A 20,905-nucleotide genomic window follows, 5' to 3' on the forward strand; every position below is an offset into this window, starting at 1 on the left:
CAGCTATGGGACAGAGGATCTGATAGACTTAAAACCAACCAAAGAACAGGAATCAATAGGATTCAATCAATAGTGGACAGTTTTCAAAATGGAGAGATGCTTAAGGAGAGGCTTCCAGGAATCATTGTTGAGACCAATAGTTTTTAATTTATTTATAAATCATCTGGACTTGTACATTACCATAAGCTTCTAAAAGATAACTCCCAATTAGTTAATGAAGTCAAGATGACAAATGTAGTTTAATGCAAACAACTGCAAATGAATGCATAATTGCACCAAATCTCATTAGCATATACTACTAGTGAGATCTAAACTGGCAATTAGTGATTAATAAATAGATTTGAGGCAACCTCAAGCTTTTTTAAGAATTATGATTTCCTATTAACTTTGGGTATGTGGCCTGACAATTATTAGAAGAGGAACTGAAAATATAACACCTCAAGAGACAAACACCTTTATATAATTATTATAAGACAGCACTTGGCAGTTCTGTGTACAATTAGCATCACCATACTTGAAGACTTCAGTATTATTTTAATGTTTGTATTGGATGTTTCTTAATCTTGGCTGTTCATCGCCCCGAGTCCTTCGGGAGAGGGGGCGATATAAAATTTTAAAAAATAAATAAATAAATTATAGTGCCTGCAAAAAAGCCACCATAAATAATGAGGAGATTGGAGCAATTGGTTTATGAGGAAGAGGTTTTAGCTTAGAGCAAATAAGAGGTGGCATGACAGGTATATATAAGATTTGGCATGGTATGATAAATACACAGTAAATTTTCATTATATGAGAATTTAGGCTTAGATAAATTAATTCAAGACTCATAACAAGAAGTACTTCTTTATGTAATGCAATTTAGAAAGGGAATTGAACACATTCATGACAGAACAGGTTGCCAAAGGTGACTACTCTTGACAGTTTGTATTACCTGTGAAATCAGCAATACAGTACATATAGTATAGATAACAAGTGTTAGGGAACAGCAGTGAATAATGACTAATACCCTCCTGATCATTTTTATGAGTTCACTGTATATACTGGTATGTGAATGTTGGGCTAGTTGGCTAGACTTAACAAGGCTCTTCTCTTTTTTGGTGCCTTCAAGTCATTGTTTACCCACGGTGACTGCTTGAACTAGCCCCGCTGTTTTCTTGGCAAGATTTCCAATACGGTTTGTCATTGTCTTCTTTTTCCTAGGGATGAGAGTGAATGACTGGATTACCCAACTGGCTCTGTCCTAAAGTGAGACTAGAATTCACTGTCTCCCAGTTTCTAGCCTGGTGCCTTAACAACTATATCAAAGTGGCTCTTGGGCTCCTTTTATGGTTTGATAAATCTTACAATACACAAATAAACTATGATCAGTTAAATCATCATCAGATCTATCAGATAATGAGGGTCCTATTCTCATTTCTATAGAAGGAAAGGCAGTAAGCCATTTATTGTCACTGTTTAGATTCCTAAGCTATATGTCATCAATATGGGTAAGACATTTTAAAATTATTATTACTGATCTGGATTGTTGTATTGCTTAGCATTCTGTTTAACATCCTTGTATAAAGCAATATAAACTAAGGTATTGCCTCAATAACAAATTTCTGTGTCATTGAGGGGAAAAGCATGTGTCTTTCTCTTTTCTGTCTAGCTTTCTCTCTTTTTACCTGTAACTGATTACAGACACATACAACTATTCCTACAGTATAACACTTCTATCTTTTAGACCAAATATATTTTCATTCCGACTTGCTATTAAGAGTGCCCACTGGAAAGGTTACAGGAAGAATACAGGGGTAGCATGTACTTGTTGAACCGCGGTGGTGCAGTGGTTAGAGTGCAATACTGCAGGCTACTTCTGCTGATCATCGTCTGCCAGCAGTTTGACAGATCGAATCTCACCAGGCTCAAGGTTGACTCAGCCTTCCATCCTTCCGAGATCGGTAAAATGAGGACTCAGATTGTTGGGGGCAATATGCTGACTCTGAAAACTGCTTAGAGAGGGCTGTAAAACACTATGAAGCAGTATGTAAGTCTAAGTGCTATTGCTATTGTATGCAAATGAAGTCCAATGTCAAGTTCCATATTTACTCCCTGACATCTCAAATGAGACTGGAAAAGACTCCTATGTAATTCTGGTGAGTCAATACTAATTGTAATAGAAAATATTTAGTTACACAGCCTAATTTCCTGATCTGATTATAAAACAGCTTACCGTTTCTCTAATTTCATGAAAGCTTTTGAAAGGAAGCTCCCTGTTTTGGTTTAAGCTTCTAGTCACTTTAGAAATAGGTGCGTGTTCATGGTAAATTCTTTTATGCAACGAGATTCTGAACTAAACTTTCATGATTCTTCTCAATACTGCTTTAAAGTAGTTATAATTTCTAACTTTGTATGGAAAAACTATTGTAAATTGAATGCTTCAATAATAAAATCGTCTGCTTCATTCTTAGACATGGAATAAGATCATATTGAACAGCTCTGGAATTGCATTCACCCAAAGGGATCAACATAGGTCTCTCTTAGTGTACACATAGTGTTCCAGATTCTTACTTGATATTGGAACACTGTTTGCTATATTACCTAGGTCAAGAGATTAGTTTCCCAATTCTTCCATACACAAGTGTCTATAAGGTTTTTGTCATCAAGGTTTCTGTATTTGATCAAAATCTTCAAAACTTTATCAAATAATTACTTCAAACATTGATTCTTGAAGATTAGAGCAAATAAATTTACCCAAAAGTTTCAGAAGAAGAGAAAGCAAACCTAGGATCTTTGTGACCCAACACCTAATTATTCCAATACCTATTATTCCAATACCTATTATTCCAATAATACTATTCTTCCAGCAATGTTTACTTCCATACTATCTTCCTCTCTATTAAAGTTGGCAAACGCTTTAAGTTCATCTCAAAAACATTCTCTGGAGCAGACAAATATAGTTGCCATTCGTTACAATATACTAGTAGTATATTGTAATAATATGTAAGTAGTATATACTAGTCGTAATTGCATTATTTCCTAGGATCACATGGCAGTATGTAGGGCAGGTACATGTCCTTAGGAAAGACAAAGTTACTTTAAAGCAGTGGCTAGGGTTGTGCCACAGCATTCAGTGAAACATCTGTTTAGAATTGAATCTAAGCTATTGCACTATTCTATTGTTTACACAGAAAATCTTTCTTGAGACAAATAGAAAAGATATAGTCACACACTCATATGCACATGAGACATTTTAGTGATGTTATCTATAATTATACAAGTCCAAAACGATCTTTATGACACTAGTGCTTTGGAAACATTTTCAAAAGCCAAACATAGTTTGTTCAAAAATATACTGCATATCACTGTGTTAGCTTAATTATTAATAGTAATTCTTTTCTGCATTTGGTTCCATGCAATAGGATTTTGAAAAATTCTATTCCTGAAATTCTCAGCTGTTGTACTAGACTTAATTAGTAAATGATTGATTAAACAAATAAAATAAAATAAACAAAAACCCTGAACAAACTATTTGCAGAGCATGCTACAAGAAGATAATTCTAATTGTTTAGAGGTGGGTTTTCTATCTTTAGGTAAAAGTAAAGGTTCCCCTCACACATTTGTACTAGTCGTTCCCGACTCTAGGGGGCAGTGCTCATCCCCATTTCAAAGCTGAAGAGCCAGCGCTATCCGAAGATGTCTCCGTGGTCCTGTGGCCGGCATGATTAAATGCCAAAGGCGTACGGAACGCTGTTACCTTCCATCAAAGGTGGTCCCTATTTTTCTACTTGCATTTTTTACATGCTTTCAAACTGCTAGGTTGGCAGAAGCTGGGACAAGTAACGGACGCTCACCCTGTTACACGGCACTAGGGATTCGAACTGCTGAACTGCCGACCTTTCGATTGACAAGCTCAGTGTCTTAGCCACTGAGCCACCGTGTTCCCTTTTCTATCTCTACTTATGTTATTCTACTTAAATCGACTGCTACTAAATTATTTTTCTATTCACATCTTCCAATACTCCAGATAAAATTTTGGGAGGCACAGGAATTTCAGAAAATGAACAAGCTACCCAATGGATCAATTAAAGTCTGTCAAAAATTTCTGTATGTCTCTGAAGTGGTCTTTAAATGGAGATAGACTTTTTAAATGTACAACATCTTTACTTCTTTGTATAAGATACTGTGGTATTAGAAACTTACTACTGATAATATGCAAAACTTTTTTGGTTTGAAATGCTTTTTTTAGTCTGTCAAAATATATTCTTTACTTTCCGCTACAGAAATTTAACACAATAATTTGCTCTTAAACTAACACTTCAAGTTGAAACACACTAAACCAAACAACTTTGTTAAGTGGCTAAAGATATCAGCTGGTCTGATGAATGTTTCAAGAAAAAAGGATTTTCAAGTAAAATAAAATATAAATATCTCTGTGATGTATTGCAGCTAATAAACATTTATGGAATGAAATGTCATTCTTAAAATATTATAGAAGAAACTGAACACAGCAATATATTAATCTACAAATATAATAGATCAATATAAAACAATCTGACTTCCTGGTTTTATATTTGAGCAAAGTGCTCCTCCAGATCCATTCCTTGAAGGTGAAAAGTGGCCACAGATGAAATCCCTTGAAGTGTCATCTTGGTGCTTAGAGCCCCTCTGGACATTTTCTCAGTATACTCAGAAGACTTCCCTTTGACCTGGAAGTAGCCATGATGAGCCTTTGAGAGCGTGTTTCAAGAAGAAAATCAAAAAGGGTACTTCATTGCAAGCAAAATATCTCATCTAATGATTTGCTGATCCCAACTAGTTCCGCTGACTGAAATAGAAGGCTAGTTTATTAATAAATAAGCATTAAAAACACTATAGCATCATTGAAATTGCTTTTGACAGACCAAATTTGGCTCTTGTTTATATTTTAAGTCCTGGAAGCCCTGATGCTTTTTGTAAAGGCATATCTTTTGCAGGAACTTAATGTTTCTGGAAATAATGCTACAGTAACATCAAAGAATTCTGAAACTCTATTCAAATTTCAGATCTATCCTTAAACCTTAATAAATTTACTTCCCTAGTTCTTATATAGAGATCATCCAAAGAGGATGATCATTGCATAAGAATTATTACCGGACTTGGAGAAACAATTTACAGATGTAACAAAGAAAAATATGAGAAAATAAAATAAATTGAAATAAAAAGCCCATGAATATTAACTGATGAAAACAAAGGAAACATAATAGGAATGGAATATTTTGGAAGACAACATGCATATTATCTGAAACTTTATACAATATTCCAGCTAAAACAGTTTTGCTTGTCCCCACTAATTCTACCAGTAATGCTTACAAATGACAAGAATTACTAAACATGGAATATTGATATACCAAATCCAACATTTTGAGTGACTGAACCCATTTGAAATTTTAAGATATTACTGTGAAAACCTACATAAAATGGCTATCAATAGTAGCTAAAACAGTAGGCAGGACCGGTCACAAAACTGTTATTTAGCACAAGGCAAACAAATAACATTTTTGCCTACTACACAAAAGCAGGTTTCCAAAATTATCTTTATCACTTTAACTATTTTTTTCTAGTCAGGATAGAACAACTCTAAACAAAGCACTATGCAGAAGGTACAGTTTTATTTCCTAAGAGTGCACTGCCATCTATGTGATTATCAAAGACACACTGAGCTAAAGTTTATTCTGGAAACTGCTTCACAGCCTACCAATTTCTTGTCTATTTATGAATTTTAATTAGAAGAATCTAAAATCAGGCAATGGAGGGACTTTGGCAATGTTAAAATAGAATTTAAATTGTCTTTTTTATAGTAAGAAATATATAATTCAGGATAGCTGTAAATAATTAGTTCTTATTTTCCTCTAAAGTTATTTGTACAATATTTAGTAAAACAACTCTCATACTTGTTTAGTAATAATTGTGCATCTCCTGCCATATTTCCCTAATTATAATAAATAAATAATTTTATTTCTATACCGCCCTTCTCCTGAAGGACTCAGGGCGGTGTACAGCCTATTAAAAGCACAAAGACAGACATCAATTAAAAATAATTAAATTATTAAAGAATTTCGGCTCAGATTTAAAACCCCCAAAATTTAAAACCCCCAATTTAAAATCATTACATTGATAGCCCGGCTTGGCGGAACAGCAGGGTCTTGAAGGCACAGCGAAATACATGAAGGTCGGAGATCTTACGCATTTCCGGGGGCAGTTCATTCCACAGGGCAGGGGCTCCCACAGAGTAGGCCCTCTCCCTGGGTGTCACCAGCCGACATAATTTGGCCGATGGCACCCTGAGGAGACCCTCTCTGTGGGAGCGGACTGGCCGGTGGGAGACTATTGGTGGCAGAAGTCTGTCTCGAAGGTACCCGGGTCCTATGCCATAATAAGCAAATGCCATAATGTCAGAAAATAAATCAAAATAATAAACAGCAATTATAGTTTATCAAACAGTATCTAGAAAATTCCTCAACATTTCTTTGTTCAAAAAGAAAACTTACTTCAAAAATATTTCAGATCCTTAAATCAAAACAATTTTTAAAATGTAGCTGCAGAGGCAGAAAATTTGTATTTTGAGTAGCAATTGGCACAGCGCTAGCTTCTCACAGTACCAAAATGAGCCAAAAATATAGCATGTCACGAAAGTCAAATAGCTGCATCTCCGTTATTTTCTCCCCACCCCTAAATGTTTTACTTTGAAAAAGTACTGATTTTGCAGATTTTTGAAAGCAGAAGGATTAAAAAAGTGGAAAGGGAGTGCAGAAATTAGCAGAGGTGGCACTACCTGAAAGCTCATCAGAAAGGGGAGTGAGAACAATATCAGGCAAGAAGGGTTTGGAAGTATGGATCAGGACAGGAGCACTTTTAGCACTGCGTATATAGGCCGATGGCAGAGCACATTCACCAATGGATCGGCTTCTCATGGCTTTAAAAAAGGAAAAGAAAGAAGTAGGGAAGGAAAAAAAAAGAAGAGTGACTATAATGGAAGATTGTGTCACAGAAAAAGCAGCAACAGAGAAAACAAAGATAAAAGGAAGAAAAATTAAATTAAAACATTTCAGCACGGCAGATATTGGCAGAGCTGTAAGGAAAAAATAATCAGTGGGCACATAAAACATTTTTGTATTCATTTCTTTCAATGCAAGACAAACAGTAACACTTATATTTTTATAAGTACAAAAACCCTCAGTATTCAAAGTAAAACACTGACAGACCAATGTTATACATGTATTTAGAACTAAATCCCCAAATTGAAACAAATTTAGTCCCATGAAAATTTGTGTATGATTGAAGCTTAAAATGATCTATTTTTCACTCCATCAGGGTTTGAAAAATATTGTCATAAACATCATATAAGAGAAGAAAGCATTGTCCTATACCTATCCTTATTTTCTGTTTTGATTATTTTTTTAAACAACTATTTCTCATAGTATATCTAAGGTGCTTTTATTTAATGCCAGAAGTTTGTGGGTAATGATTCTTAGCAATATAAAAATACCTGGGACTATACCTAAAATTATTTTCTTTGGCAGTAAAAATAATTCTCTGAATCGCTTCATCGGTTCAAAGAATGAATGTTATTAATCTTCAGTGAAATATTTACAGAAATTTGATATTAATATCAAATCAAAGACTCAAATTCTGTTGAAGCGCTACAATTTAAAGCATGCCACAATAAGAAATTACAAGATGTGCCTTGTAAATGGAAACGTAAGACAAAAACAAAACAAAACACAAAAAGAACACTTAAACACAAAATGAAATCTCAACTAACTTTCTGCTTAATTTTTTGGATCTAAATTACCATATTTCTTTGCCTCAACACAGCAAATTAAATATTGTTCTTAAAGTTCATTTTTTAATGAAATGGAAAGAAAAATATTAAATACATAAGAAATAAATGTTATTTAAGTTAAATCTAATTTAGCTTTGGATGTTTAAAAGAGTATATTAGAAAAGATTACATTATTAATTATGGTATTTTAAATGCTAATTACATACTCTTCCTAACTCAGCTTAGTTTCCTCATTTCCTATTGCTTTTCAAAACTCTGCAATATTAATTCAATGAGCATCTAAAGAAAAATGGGTATCAGCTAGAATATTTGCTTCATTTAAAAAAAAAAACTGAAATGGATAAAGCGAGCTTTAAATAAATTGACCAAAGGTAAAGTAAAAATAGTAAAAGTGTGATTTTGGTAAATTAGTATATGTTTTCCATTATATTTTATATGAAAATGCTGTTTCACCTTTAATGCAGACACCCTCTGTGTTAAACATGTAGGTATAATGCTATGTTCAATCACAATTCTTTAGCATGTTTTGCACACCAATTTTACTTTCTATAACTGTATGGATAATATGATGTATCATGACATTTAAAATAGATTTAAACTCTATTTTAAGATTTAAAATTCGAGTTTAAAATAGGGAGAGAGGGAAGGAGGACGGAATCCATGTTTTACAATCTTCTGGCAATCTTTTTCCCCCCCTTAAATGCATAATTATTTTCTTTTGTCAATTTCAGTTCTTTAGAAAAACAAATGAATTGCTGTTTTTCAAGATCAAGATTGGGATTTATGGGTAATTGGTTTTATTTAGGCTGCTCCTGATCTGCAAGAATACTAATGGGTTTGTAACAGAAAACTCAAGTCAATTTTATTTAGTTCTTGTTAAAGGATTCCTTTTAAACGGCAACAAATTTTGTTTTCAAGGAGAGATAGGCAGTGTCAGAAATTCAGAAAGTGAATAAATGAAAAATGACCTGACTAACTGAAAAGCGCAATATCAGTATTCTAGAAATATCTAGTTCACTTCAAGGCAGGTTCTGGTGGCAGAATTAGAGTCAATAAGCATTGGCAGGAATGATCTCTCTGTTGAAATGGGACACTGCATTTCATAAAAATGTCAGTCATGTGAACAAGGTTTATACCTCATCTAAAGAGTTGTGTTTAAATAGACTATTAGATTAAAGTAGATTTAAACAGCAAAAGCGGTTTCTAACAATAAATGTCTAATTTTTTAAATAAAGAAACAAAGGATTGCAAAAATAAAACTATACATTAAAGTATGTTTCAAAAGATAAGATTCCTCAACAGATTAGGATGTATGAAATAAAATGACAAAAGTCTTATACGTGAAAGGTCTGATCTGTTCCATTTTATAGCAAGATTTACCTTTTTTAAGCTAAATAAGTAGAGCTGTTTGGAACCCTGTTCACCGAATCCTCAACAACTTATAAAATACTACTTAAAAATCCATAGAAATGTCTTAAAAATGTCTTATTTGCTGTTTATAGCTGTCCAGGTTCATCTGTCATTATGCATAAGATTCAACTTTTAACAGCTTTGTTGTTCAGTCCTAAAGTCATGTCCGACTGTTCTCGACCCCATGGACCATAGCATGCCAGGCCCTCCTGTCCTTCATTGTCTCCTGGAGTTTGCCCAAATTCATGTTCATTTTTAGTAGCATATCTAGGCAAATACTTAAAGAATGACACTTCATAGGAAAGGCAAAAATGAAATGCTGATTCCTTATATTCCCAAACTGGGCAAAAAATGATGCAAATTTTAAAAAGTTTCCCCCAAACTCTTGGGGAAACAAGACTCAAGATTAAATTTGTAATCTATTTATAACTATTTGATACATTTTCTTAACAAACTGAATTTTGACTAATACTCCAGATACTAAAATTCTGCAAGATGAAAACAAAACTAGTACCATTCTGTTTTTGAATAGAAATCTAAAGCAAAAAATTAGAAGGAGTCTGATTAAGTATCTTTTCTGACTAAGCACAAATATAAGGTTTCCATGAACTAGCATTATATTTATTTATCATGTAATACATTCGCATTTTTAGTTTTGATCATTCTTAAAGCTAAAACTTCCCATGTTCCAACTGGAGCTGGTAATCAGATTTATAATTTATAATTCTAGTCCCTTCCCTACCAGAAGGAAAAAAATTGAACTGATCAAATTTATTTCTCTGATTACTGGAGGCAATTAAGGAGATTATTAAGATTTGGTACAAGTACAAATTCGTAGAGTGAATTCTAATTGTGATTGTTCTTTATTTTATTTCACATCATATTTTCATTGTGATTCTGTGTCTTGCCATAATTTGTCTGCGAACTGTTTTTCATTTTCATATAGTTCTAGATATTCTGTCCATATGTTCAGTGGACCCAAAGTAAGCAAAGTAACAAAAATCAATTTTGCTAACACAAGTCACTATAAATATCTGATATCTGCTCCCAGGCTGAAAAGATACAAACAGGAGTATAGGAGGAACAATTCACAGATCAGCTATTACTTAAAGAATAACTGAATTGCTACCTGTCATAAAGCAATAAATATTTTTACCTGTATATAAATACCTTTTAAATGAGAAGCTCTCTTTGAATAACCTACTAGGTTTTAAACTTATAATGAAGATGCTACCTAGTAAGTTTTAAATAATACTGTCCTGAAATCTTAAAAATGCCACTTGATTTAGGAATAACTGGCAAACTGAACAGTGGGATACATAAGAATTAAGTAGAATTGGGATAATTTTATACCACTGAAATATTTTGCTCTTGGGCTGACCAGAACTTTTCAAGAAATGAACTGCAAAAATACTTCCCCAAAAAACATTAAAATGATAAACTTGGAACAAGTCTTTGCTTGTTTGTTTATGTTGTCTAGTGGAAAATGCAAATAGAATGCTTTGTTTTTATTTTTTTCTGATAAGGGACTATTTTAAGTTAGTATCATATCAAGCATTTTAAAATATTTCCAGTTTTTCATTAATTGTTCAAGATGAACATCACAAAAAAATGAACTGCCCAATTCTGAATCATACAAAACAGGAAATGGGGTTATGACATATTATTTTTCCAAATTATAAATAACTATATTAATATATTTCTATTGCTATTAGCCTTTATTTTCTGAAGGAATTCCTCAGATCTATGTAACAGGAAGACTTTTTAGGAAAATGTAGTTCCATATCAAATCACTATCATTCTTGTACATAGAAACAAACTACACAGTACAAGAAAATGCAAGGAATATAATGGGTATTTTTCCTTTGGTTATATTGATATTTTCACAAAAGAAAGGACTCAGTCCTTTGTTTATTGGCTTGTTTCCCTGTATTGACTTTAGAGCTAGATGTTAATGAACTCCCTTCCACTGGGTTTCAAAGAAACGCAAGCGGGATAAACATTGACAACAGCTTATTTTTATTATCTTATTAATATAAGGTATTAATATATAAGGTGTTATCTTATTAATGACTGCAAAGGGTTCTAAAATGAGCACTCCATAGAACTGATTTTGTGGAAAAATAATCAAGATTTAAAAAAAATATTACACCCACACTGCAAAATCTAGCTTGTGGCACATGACATGAAACAGCCATTACTCCAGTTTCATATGTAACTAAGAAATACGAGGATACTTTATTTTCTCCTCAATATTCAACTATGCTTGCTCACTCACATTCAAAAGTCCGAAAGTGGTATACAAACTGATGAGTGTAAGCAACAGGATTAATGCTGACTCAAAGCTAGTTTAGAAATTTAAAAAATGAACACATTTGCTTTCTACAATATGGTTGACTTTCAGATAAATACAAGCAAGTTTCTATATTGGGATTTTTCTTGACTTTATTTTGAATCTTCTTGAAAAATTATCTCTGAAAAAATATGTTTCATTAGAGCATGCAGATTAAAGCAAAAATCTAAAACATTTTGAGGACTGCAATGCATTGTACTGTGCAAGCTAAAGGACCTGAACCTCCACAACAGGCATATCTGATCCACATATCCACTTGTTTCCAGCTCTTTCACTCATATGTACACTTCACAAAATCTGCATATTATTTTATCTGATTTTATATCAAACTTGACTCTTTTATGACCTCTGTAAAGTATTTATCCTATGCCTTCTCATTATAGCCTAACAACTGATTTTGCAAATGAAGAACATCTGACCATTATGTGTGATAAGCAAGACAGAACACTGCCTGGTGAGGGTACCAAAGTATCAAAATACCAAAATGTTCTTTCAATCCTCAAAGAATGAAAATCACACAATATTAGTTTGCATCAGAATCAGAATTTCTGACATATAATAGCAAGTAACTGCAATCTATTTTGAGAAGAGACACAAACTACTTTGCAACTTGGCTTTGGGTCTGTAGAAAAATAGATTATAGTTGGAATGACTAAATAAGGATATGCAAAGCATGTAAACAAGGCACTTTATAACATGTAGGAACACAAAGAAAGCAGTTCTCTGAACTGTTAAAGCAGACAAGCTATTCCCAGATATTTCTGCAGGTGTGTGTTTGCATATGCCCTTCATTTCAAGTGGTCCCGCAATAAATTTCTAACAGTGTTCAATGCACATAAATGCTGTGAAAGATTCAGGTGCTTTAATGATATGGGGGGTGGGGAATCTTCTCTCATCTATGTATCATGAGTCACCCCTTCTGAATTATTTTCAGAGTCCTAGAAATGTTTCCACAGTGATATTAACAAATAATTTTTGTTAAATGCAATATTACTTGTTGCTGTAGAATTATATGTAGATTGCTACACATAGAAGTGCTGTTCAAATATTTGAAATTTTAAATTTAGGTATATAAAATTAAAGAAATAATCTCAGGATATCTTTGTTCTTTATGCTTATACAAAAGAACATTTGGATACAGCTATTTATAAATTGCATAAAGTACACCAGTACACTACTAAGTGTAAAAAGTGGTTATGGGGTCATTTCTGAAATTAAAATAAGCTATTAAATATATAAAATGAGATCTATTTGGGATTTTAATTATGTTTGGTAAAAGTGGAAGGTGATGGATAAGAGAAACCCAGGAAACTAGTTCTGTTCATTCAACTGTTCTGAATGGGTGCCTTCTGGAAGTTTTGGATTAGAATTCACTTCATGCCTTGGAATGATGGAAGTTTTAATCTACAACCATTTGAGGGCATTAGGTTAAGAAAGGCTAAGCTTATAATGACTGACTGCAGCTCTGAAGCCTTTTCAAGTCTTATGTTGAGATGCCAGATATTGAATTTAAGACTACCTATATGCAAAGCATATGAGGATCCAAATTGTTGGGGGCAATATGCTGACTCTGTAAACGGCTTAGAGAGGGCTGTAAACAGGGGTGAGTTTCAAAACCTGTCACTACTGTGTCACATGTGGGTGCGCGCATGACACTTCTGCGCAGAAGCATCTGGGCAGGTGGGTGGAACCTCCCACCGCCGCCGCTACCGGTTTGCCCGATCCAGGGCGAACCAGTAGCAACCCACCACTGGCTATAAAGCACTGTGAAGTGGTATAGGGCCTGGTGGCTCAGCAGACTGATAGCATTGTGATTAACACCAGCTGTCTGCAATTACTGTAAGTTCGAATCTCACCAGGCTCAAGGTTGACTCAGCCTTCCATCCTTTCTAAGGTAGGTAAATTGAGGACCCAGTTTGAGGGGGCAATAAGATGACTTTGTATAAATATACAAAAGTATGAAGGCTATTGCTTAACACATTGTAAGCCGCCCTGAGTCTCCGGAGAAGGGCGGCATATAAAACAAATTTTATATATATATATAAATAAAGTCTAAGTGTTATTTCTATTTAGATTTGATAGGGAGACTGCATCAAGACAGGAGCTGGACAGACCTTAAAGATGGAGTGTACAAGATATATGTAAGGTTTATCAAGCAGGTGGCTCAGATTACTGGCCTATCCTATCATATATTCCCTTTCATTAAAGCTTAGAGTGTCTCTCTGGTCTTTACTCACATGGATATCATAATTGCCTAGTTGACAAACTGCTGTCTGCTGTGCATTTCAAATACTTTAATTTTAACTGAGGTTTGAAAACAATACTATGATAATCTTGCAAGTTATGATGGTAATTTCTTTCAATTCTTCCTTAGCTTTCTAAATACACTATAGTTTGGTATATTCACTAGACTTTTATGACTAAAAAGACAGAGAATCTTTGCTAACCAGCCACTATTTCCTCAAAGTTTTTAGCTCTTAAACACTAGGGAGAAAGAAGACAAATGGAAATTTAATATTTAAATCTCTAAGTGTGTCTTCCTAGTAAGCAATTTTGGCATTAGCCTTGTTCATCTTAGTACAATACAGGTGAAATGCTTAGTATAAGATAAATTTGATTACAAATGAAATGTTGAACATGAAGAGAATTCTTATATCATATATCTCACAACTGAGCTTCCTATCAATCTATTTTAATGATTTTTAAAATCTAGTCTATGTATCTGTAGTTTTCAAACATTAGCTAGAAAATTTCTGGTAACTTTATGATATGTCTATTTGATATGTTAACAATTTGCAAAAAGAATCAGGATTTAGTATTTTCTTATTATTTTTGGCAAAAATAAATTTTACCACAAGCTATTATGTTACCTAAAACTGTTAATAAGAATGTAAGAACAATGATGATCATATCACTGAATTGTTGTATCTGGAAAACACTTATATTAGAAATGCATTATTTAAGATTAGATTCTCCTAATTTTTTATATTAGGCAACATAACACTGATCACTTTATCAAATTCAAATTTTATCTATGGTAGTTTTAAACAGTGTTTTTTAAAAACTCTTTTTATATTTGATGTTAATTATATTTTTATTTTCACAATGAGATCTTGTGACTGAGACTAAGACTTTATAGGAAGGCAAAATAAAAACTGAAAACATATTACCAAATTCAGAAACTTCAAGACATACCTATAATAGGCATTTTTAAAATGTCAAAGCTAAATACCAGCTTTATTAGCTGCTATATATATATATGCTGGTTTATATACCAGAATATAACAACTACATATTTAGATACATCTGTTAAACAATTTGTGTTTTGCAGTGAGAACTGTTTCATCCAATACAGAGCATAAAATTGCCTAAAACATGCACACACTATGTAAATATAATACAGATAAAACATATGCAGTAAATCATTTATGTTTGGTTAGAAGTATTTAACCATTATTTTTTCTTTTAATTTTGCACCCCCAAAATCTATATTTTCTGTAACATACCAACTGTTTTTTGTCGCACTATGCTTCTGGCCTTTTCTGTTCCTGGAGATCCTGTAGTTGTTGCACTACGCTGTCTCATTGGGGCCTGCCCAGGTTGATCACGGCTCCAGCCTTTTGAAAATGATTTGTCCACAGATGCTTTTTGAAACTCATGTCCAATACCTGATATGGGAGCATTCACACATCCACTGAGAATTATGTATGCATAATAATTTAGAATGACATTATAAGAAATGAAATGCTATTATAGTAAAAGTTTAATCAATATTTTTGACTCAATTACACATTTACTAAACTATAGCCAAAACTTATTTCAATAAGAAAAAATAAGTTCCTCACAATTAATATGCATAACTTCAGACATATAAGCAAAACTCCTTACTCCTTCCCTTATATATAAATCTGCCATGTCTGTCTATCAGTTCAAATTTGAATGTATTCTTACAGCAATCCTGTAAGGAATGTAGTTTTCCCCCTTGTACAGAATCTCTTGAGCCAAGTTTGATTTTGAAGGACTATCAAATAGGGAGACAAGGCAGGAGCAAAAAGTTTTAAAGTTTTACAAATTTATATAAACTGTAATATACACATAATCTGTTAGTGATAAAACTCTGACCTAGCTGAACACCTACTGCATATACATATAGTCCTCGACTTAGTCCTTGGAATTCTGAGCCCAAAATTTATATTGTCAAGTGAAACATTTATTAAGTGAGTTTTGCCCCATTTTACGACCTTTTTTGCCACAGTTGTTAAATGAATCACTGTAGTTGTTAAGTTAATTACACAGTTGCTAAGTGAATCTGGATTCCCCACTGATTTTGCTCGTCAGAAGTTTACAAAAGGGGATCACATGACCCTAGGACACTGCAACCATCAGTCAGTTGCCAAGTGTCTAAGTTTTGATCACGTGGCCAGGGGGATACTGTAACAGTTGTAAGTATGAAAAATTGTCATAAGTCACTTTTCCAAAGCCGTTGTAACTCTGAATGGTCACTAAATGACCAAAAAGTACAGTTAGTCAAGGACTGACTGTACTTCCCCACAGTGTATGTTTGCATAATCCAAACTCAATTGAATATTCTGTTCATTCCTGGTTATAGTATGCAATAGCAAAGAACTGGGGGAAAAAAACAACCCCAACCCAACCATCTCAGTCTGGCCTGTGGAGCAGTGAGACACTTGTTTATGTGGTAATAGAAGTGGTAAAGGTTCATACTGACAATTGATACAGAACTCAAAGCTCTTAACAGTGTATTTCCTGCTTAATAAAACATTCCACAGTGAAGTGTAATCCTCTTTCTCATGTTTTGATTACTTTACGTAACAACTAAGAGTGCTTAGTATATGAGTAGATTCAACTTCTTCATAAAACTGTACATTGTGTAAAAATTATGGCTTTGATTTTAATGAGGATTTTCACTTTCTTAAAGCCAGATTAGAACTTGAAATACTATTTTCTCTTGCTGTTTGAACTCTGTATGCCGATCTCTTGATTAAACCTTCCAGAAGAATGGGAACATGCCCTGACTTATTTTATTTTTAAAAAGTAGATTACAGAATGATGAAACTGTGAATATTTTATCTAGACAGTTCCCACCCTAATGGCATTCCAGAATGCCTTACAGACCTGGCTGCAATCCCAGATCTTAGGATAGGGTGGATTGTTAGATGTGTTTGTCATATGTTTTGAAATTAGTGGTCTAGATTTGCCATTTTGTTCACTTCCCTTATGGTATTTTTTATTGATCTTATTGTATTTATTTTTATATTGTGAACTGCCCAGAGTTGGTTTGGAGTAGGGCAGAACAGAAGTAAAATTACATAAATAAAGGAACATACAATATGGTATTTATTATTATATTTATCTTATATTAGTAATAGATTACGTAAAGGGGTGTTTATTTAAAGGAGAACTATATTCTATAGCTCTGGACTCATTTGTTTTGGGATCACAATTTTTCAACTTTAATTAAATCACACCTGAATTATGTCACTTACCTTTACCCTTATGCTTTTTTTGTTTCTGCTCACTTAATTTGTCGAGTGGTAGATCACTGAGGTCCAAGCTGTAGAGATTTCTAGCCAATACTTTGGTCAGAGTTTCCATAGTTAATGACCACTCTGTGGCCAACTCTTCCCAATATGTCAGTGATGACAATACTGCTAAAAGGTCATCCCAAAGTTCTCGGGAAATGTACACATTTAAATTTGCTTTGATCCAAGCTACAATAAGAGTCTACAAAAAGAAATATAAAAGGATGAAAATACATATTTTTTAGCAGAACAACTGAAAGCTCAGTCATTTTTATTAAAATTATGAAAGCTGCATAGTTAATTAGCTGTGAAAAATGTTTGATGCAAGTTGATAAAATAGCTTCAGTGTGTTTAATCTTTTATCTCTCTCTTCATCCTACATCATTAAATGTTGCTATGAATCTCTTTCTCTACTAACTTTTCTTTCTTTTGTCTAACTACTTTCTTTTTTACTCATTTTCTTGCCAAAACTCCTTTTCGTAATGCCATTTCTCACCTACGTTCATTTTCCCTCTCTGTCTTTCAACATTCACTTTTCCTATATGGTAGGGGAAAATAAGCTATCCTTGCATAAAGCTGTTTGGAGGAATTAAATCAGCCTCCACACTCAATGTGTCTAAGTCTAAGGAATTCCATTTGTTTTAAATGGACATTAATAACAAAACACATAGCCCCTCATCTGAATGACACATGCCACCAGCAACTGTTTTATTTGATGTTGCTGTCCATGTGGCTTACTTTTAGCTCCATTACAGATAATTAACTATTTTTATGTAAAGAAATCAGGAGAAATATTTAAAGATGAATATATTTCATCTGCTGTTTCTGTTATTTATAAATAAAAATATTTATCACTGAGCATTCAGACAATAAGATAAACTGCTCTGAAAACTAACTTATAAGAATGTAAATAACTAATGATTTCCTACAATAGACAAATGAATGAAAGACCTCATCTATAATATTTGAAAAGCAAAATGTTAAAATGTATTAATTTGCCTGAAAAAGAGGGCCAGCAAGTCTTCCTGCTAAAGTTAAATTCTTTCTTCCTTGATACTGTAGAAAAATTTGAGATGGTATTTTCAATACTGATTCTGTTACTCGGAGCAGCACAAGCAGCATCTGTTCCCTGCAAAACAAGATTAGTTAGTATTATTTAAAGTCAAATAATTAACTTTATTACTGAATATGGCGCACTCTCCAGAAAACAAAAACAAACAAAAAACAAAGATATACAGGCTATGAAGTAAATTATCTGCAACTTTTTCAACTTCCAATGATTATTTATTAACAGTATTTTTAGACTGGGGAAGTATTATACTAAGTGGGAGATAAGTATGTGCCATATTGTTAAAACAGAAATACTTTACCAAGTTTTCTTGTCCATTGTCACTTGTACCACCATGTAGCGGTAGATATTAAGAATGCGCTTACACATATCTGTATGCTCATCTAACAAACTTTTAATCTCATTTGCTGGCTCAAGAAGAAATATATTTGAGGAATTTGTTATAAACACCTGTAATTAAAAGAAATAAAAACAATTATACTTAAGAAATCAGCTAAGTATTATCACATTGATTATAATGAGGAAATAAATTCTTCTGGATTAACTGAATAAAATCTAACCGAGCATTTTTTAAGGAGTGAAAAAAGACACTTCCAAAACAAATATCAAACAGAATTTTTCAAATTCAGAATGGTTGTCTGAAACATAGAGGGTGAATATGTGCTGATATTTTGGTAGACATGTTGTTAGATCTCAAACTCAGTATGTAGAGATATCACATTCTCATAAATCACCAGGGTTCAATCATATGGAATGCTCACAACCAATTACTAGCTACTATGTAGCTATGTATGTAGCTATGATAACTTTTTCTCCCTATTTAAATTATTTTGATGTTTATTTGTACTGTCTCTTTATAAGTATGGGAAAACAATTGTTAAATTGTACCAGGTTGCTGACACACTACATGTCTATTTTGTGATTTGGCCCTTGTTTTTTAATTCTGCATTCCATGCTATACTGTGTTGTCCAATATAACTGTCCTAAAGCTGGAAATTTATTTATATGCTCCCTTGGTTCTCTGTTTTGGAATTTATTCTTATTACAGGGCATTGGCTGTCTTAATGTGAGTCTGTTCATAGTAATATGAAGGCTAACAGCTGTTTTTAAAGCAGTTTGCAAGTATAGGCTGCCCCTACTTGAAAAAGTTATCCTTGCATTAAAAAAGTACCAGGAAGAACACAATTTCTTAGGTAGACATTTCTCATTTGAAAGTAAAAGTAAAATTGGAATTCTTGTGCTGTCATGATATTTCTTAATAGATATTATTAAATTGGTCTTAGTGAGACAAATTCCTTAGATCTCAAACCCCCGGCCTATGGGCCAGATGCGTCACATGCTGGCCACGCCCACACCTGGTTTAGCGAAGGGGGGAAAAGTCCCAATACGTCACGTGACATCGCCGTGATGACATGAGTTTGACACCCCTACCTTAGATGGATAACTTCTATTACTAATTAATGAAGAAGTCTGATATTTTTATCTTATTCATTGTTCCAAATCTTACTCCTATATTTTGGGGGGGTTTCGATACTTTTGTCATCCTTCCAATTATACTTCATATATACAGAACATCTTTATGCTATTCATAATCCTTCTTTTGGTTGTTCTGATTTTTTCTTGCTTCATTTTTTTTCTATTAAAGGCATTATACAAATGTTAAATATTTTAGTTTACAAACTGTATTACTATATTTTTCAGAGTATAAGACGCACTTTCCCCTCCAAAAAAATGGGTGGAAAAGTCTGTATGTCTTATACAAAGAATATTGCGGTGGGGGGAGGGGGGTTGGTGCGGCACTGATCAACTGTTCTAAAATGGGCTGCGCTGGCAAACAGAATGTGATGAATGGGTGGTGGCGGCGGCAGTGAACAGGCAGCGGCAAACAGACCGCGCTGAATGGGTGGTGACATCGGCGAACCGGCTGTGCCGAATGGGTGGCAGTGGTGAATGGGCCGCAGTGAACGGGCCATGGTGGTGGCGAATGGGCTGAGGCGAATAGGCGGTGATGGCGACGCCGAACGGGCCGCGCCACCGAATGGGCCGTGCTGAACAGGACATGAATACCGGATGGATGCCGGGAGGCAGATTTTTTTTTCTTGTTTTCCTCCCCAAAAGCTAGGTGAGTCTTATAATCTGGAGCATTTTATAGTCCGAAAAATACGGTATGTATCTTGTCAGCACTATTTATTAGTCATCTCATATGATATTTTTAGCAGGGGAAGTGATATGATGCCATACTGAAGTAACAGTCTGTATGTGTCCCCTTCTTAAAACTCTGTACTATAGTTTAGGTGTTCATCATAATTTCATTTCATCAGAACATGCAAGAACAACAAAACAAAATACGTAAACATTTTAGTTCTAGTGTAAATTACATTCATTTATATTCAGGAAAGATGTTTGCAAAAGGCACAACCAAAAAACAATGGAAAATGATATGTAGGAAATAAAAAAGAAATAGATGCTTACTTGTAGTACTGCTTGTATTCCAGCTCGTATACCTTGTTCCAAGTTGTCCAACTCAGATGTTTTATAGGGAACTTCCTGATAACAACCATTTCTTGTCCAGTTTGAATTTCGAATAGGACAGGAACTACCTGTACTTTCCTAAAACAGAGGTAATTATTTCTTTACAAATATCCAGAGAGATACACAGACATTCATTCACAGTTTAAATTTTCTTGCTGTTCTGAATTGTCTGTGATTAGCAGTGAACAAAAAAA

General features: G+C 33.7%; 1 protein-coding gene across 2 annotated transcripts in view; it reads right to left on the reverse strand.

The window, feature by feature from the left end:
* Positions 1-20,905, reverse strand: part of RALGAPA1 (Ral GTPase activating protein catalytic subunit alpha 1) — a 123,609-nt gene that overhangs the window by 83,002 nt on the left and 19,702 nt on the right. The window contains exons 12-17 of one of the 2 annotated variants that reach the window (XM_070940535.1): positions 20,652-20,789; positions 18,481-18,629; positions 18,110-18,239; positions 17,075-17,312; positions 15,074-15,235; positions 6,794-6,934 (exon numbers count right to left, since the gene is read on the reverse strand). In XM_070940535.1, the coding sequence (XP_070796636.1) occupies positions 6,794-6,934; positions 15,074-15,235; positions 17,075-17,312; positions 18,110-18,239; positions 18,481-18,629; positions 20,652-20,789 (958 nt within the window). The remainder of the gene's footprint in view (positions 1-6,793; positions 6,935-15,073; positions 15,236-17,074; positions 17,313-18,109; positions 18,240-18,480; positions 18,630-20,651; positions 20,790-20,905) is intronic. The other variant, XM_070940525.1, reaches the window with a different exon arrangement.

Source organism: Pituophis catenifer, unplaced genomic scaffold (assembly GCF_029215685.1).
Source record: "Pituophis catenifer annectens isolate HBS135680 unplaced genomic scaffold, rPitCat1.0.hap2 SCAF_1, whole genome shotgun sequence".
NCBI classification, from domain to species: Eukaryota; Metazoa; Chordata; class Lepidosauria; order Squamata; family Colubridae; genus Pituophis; species Pituophis catenifer.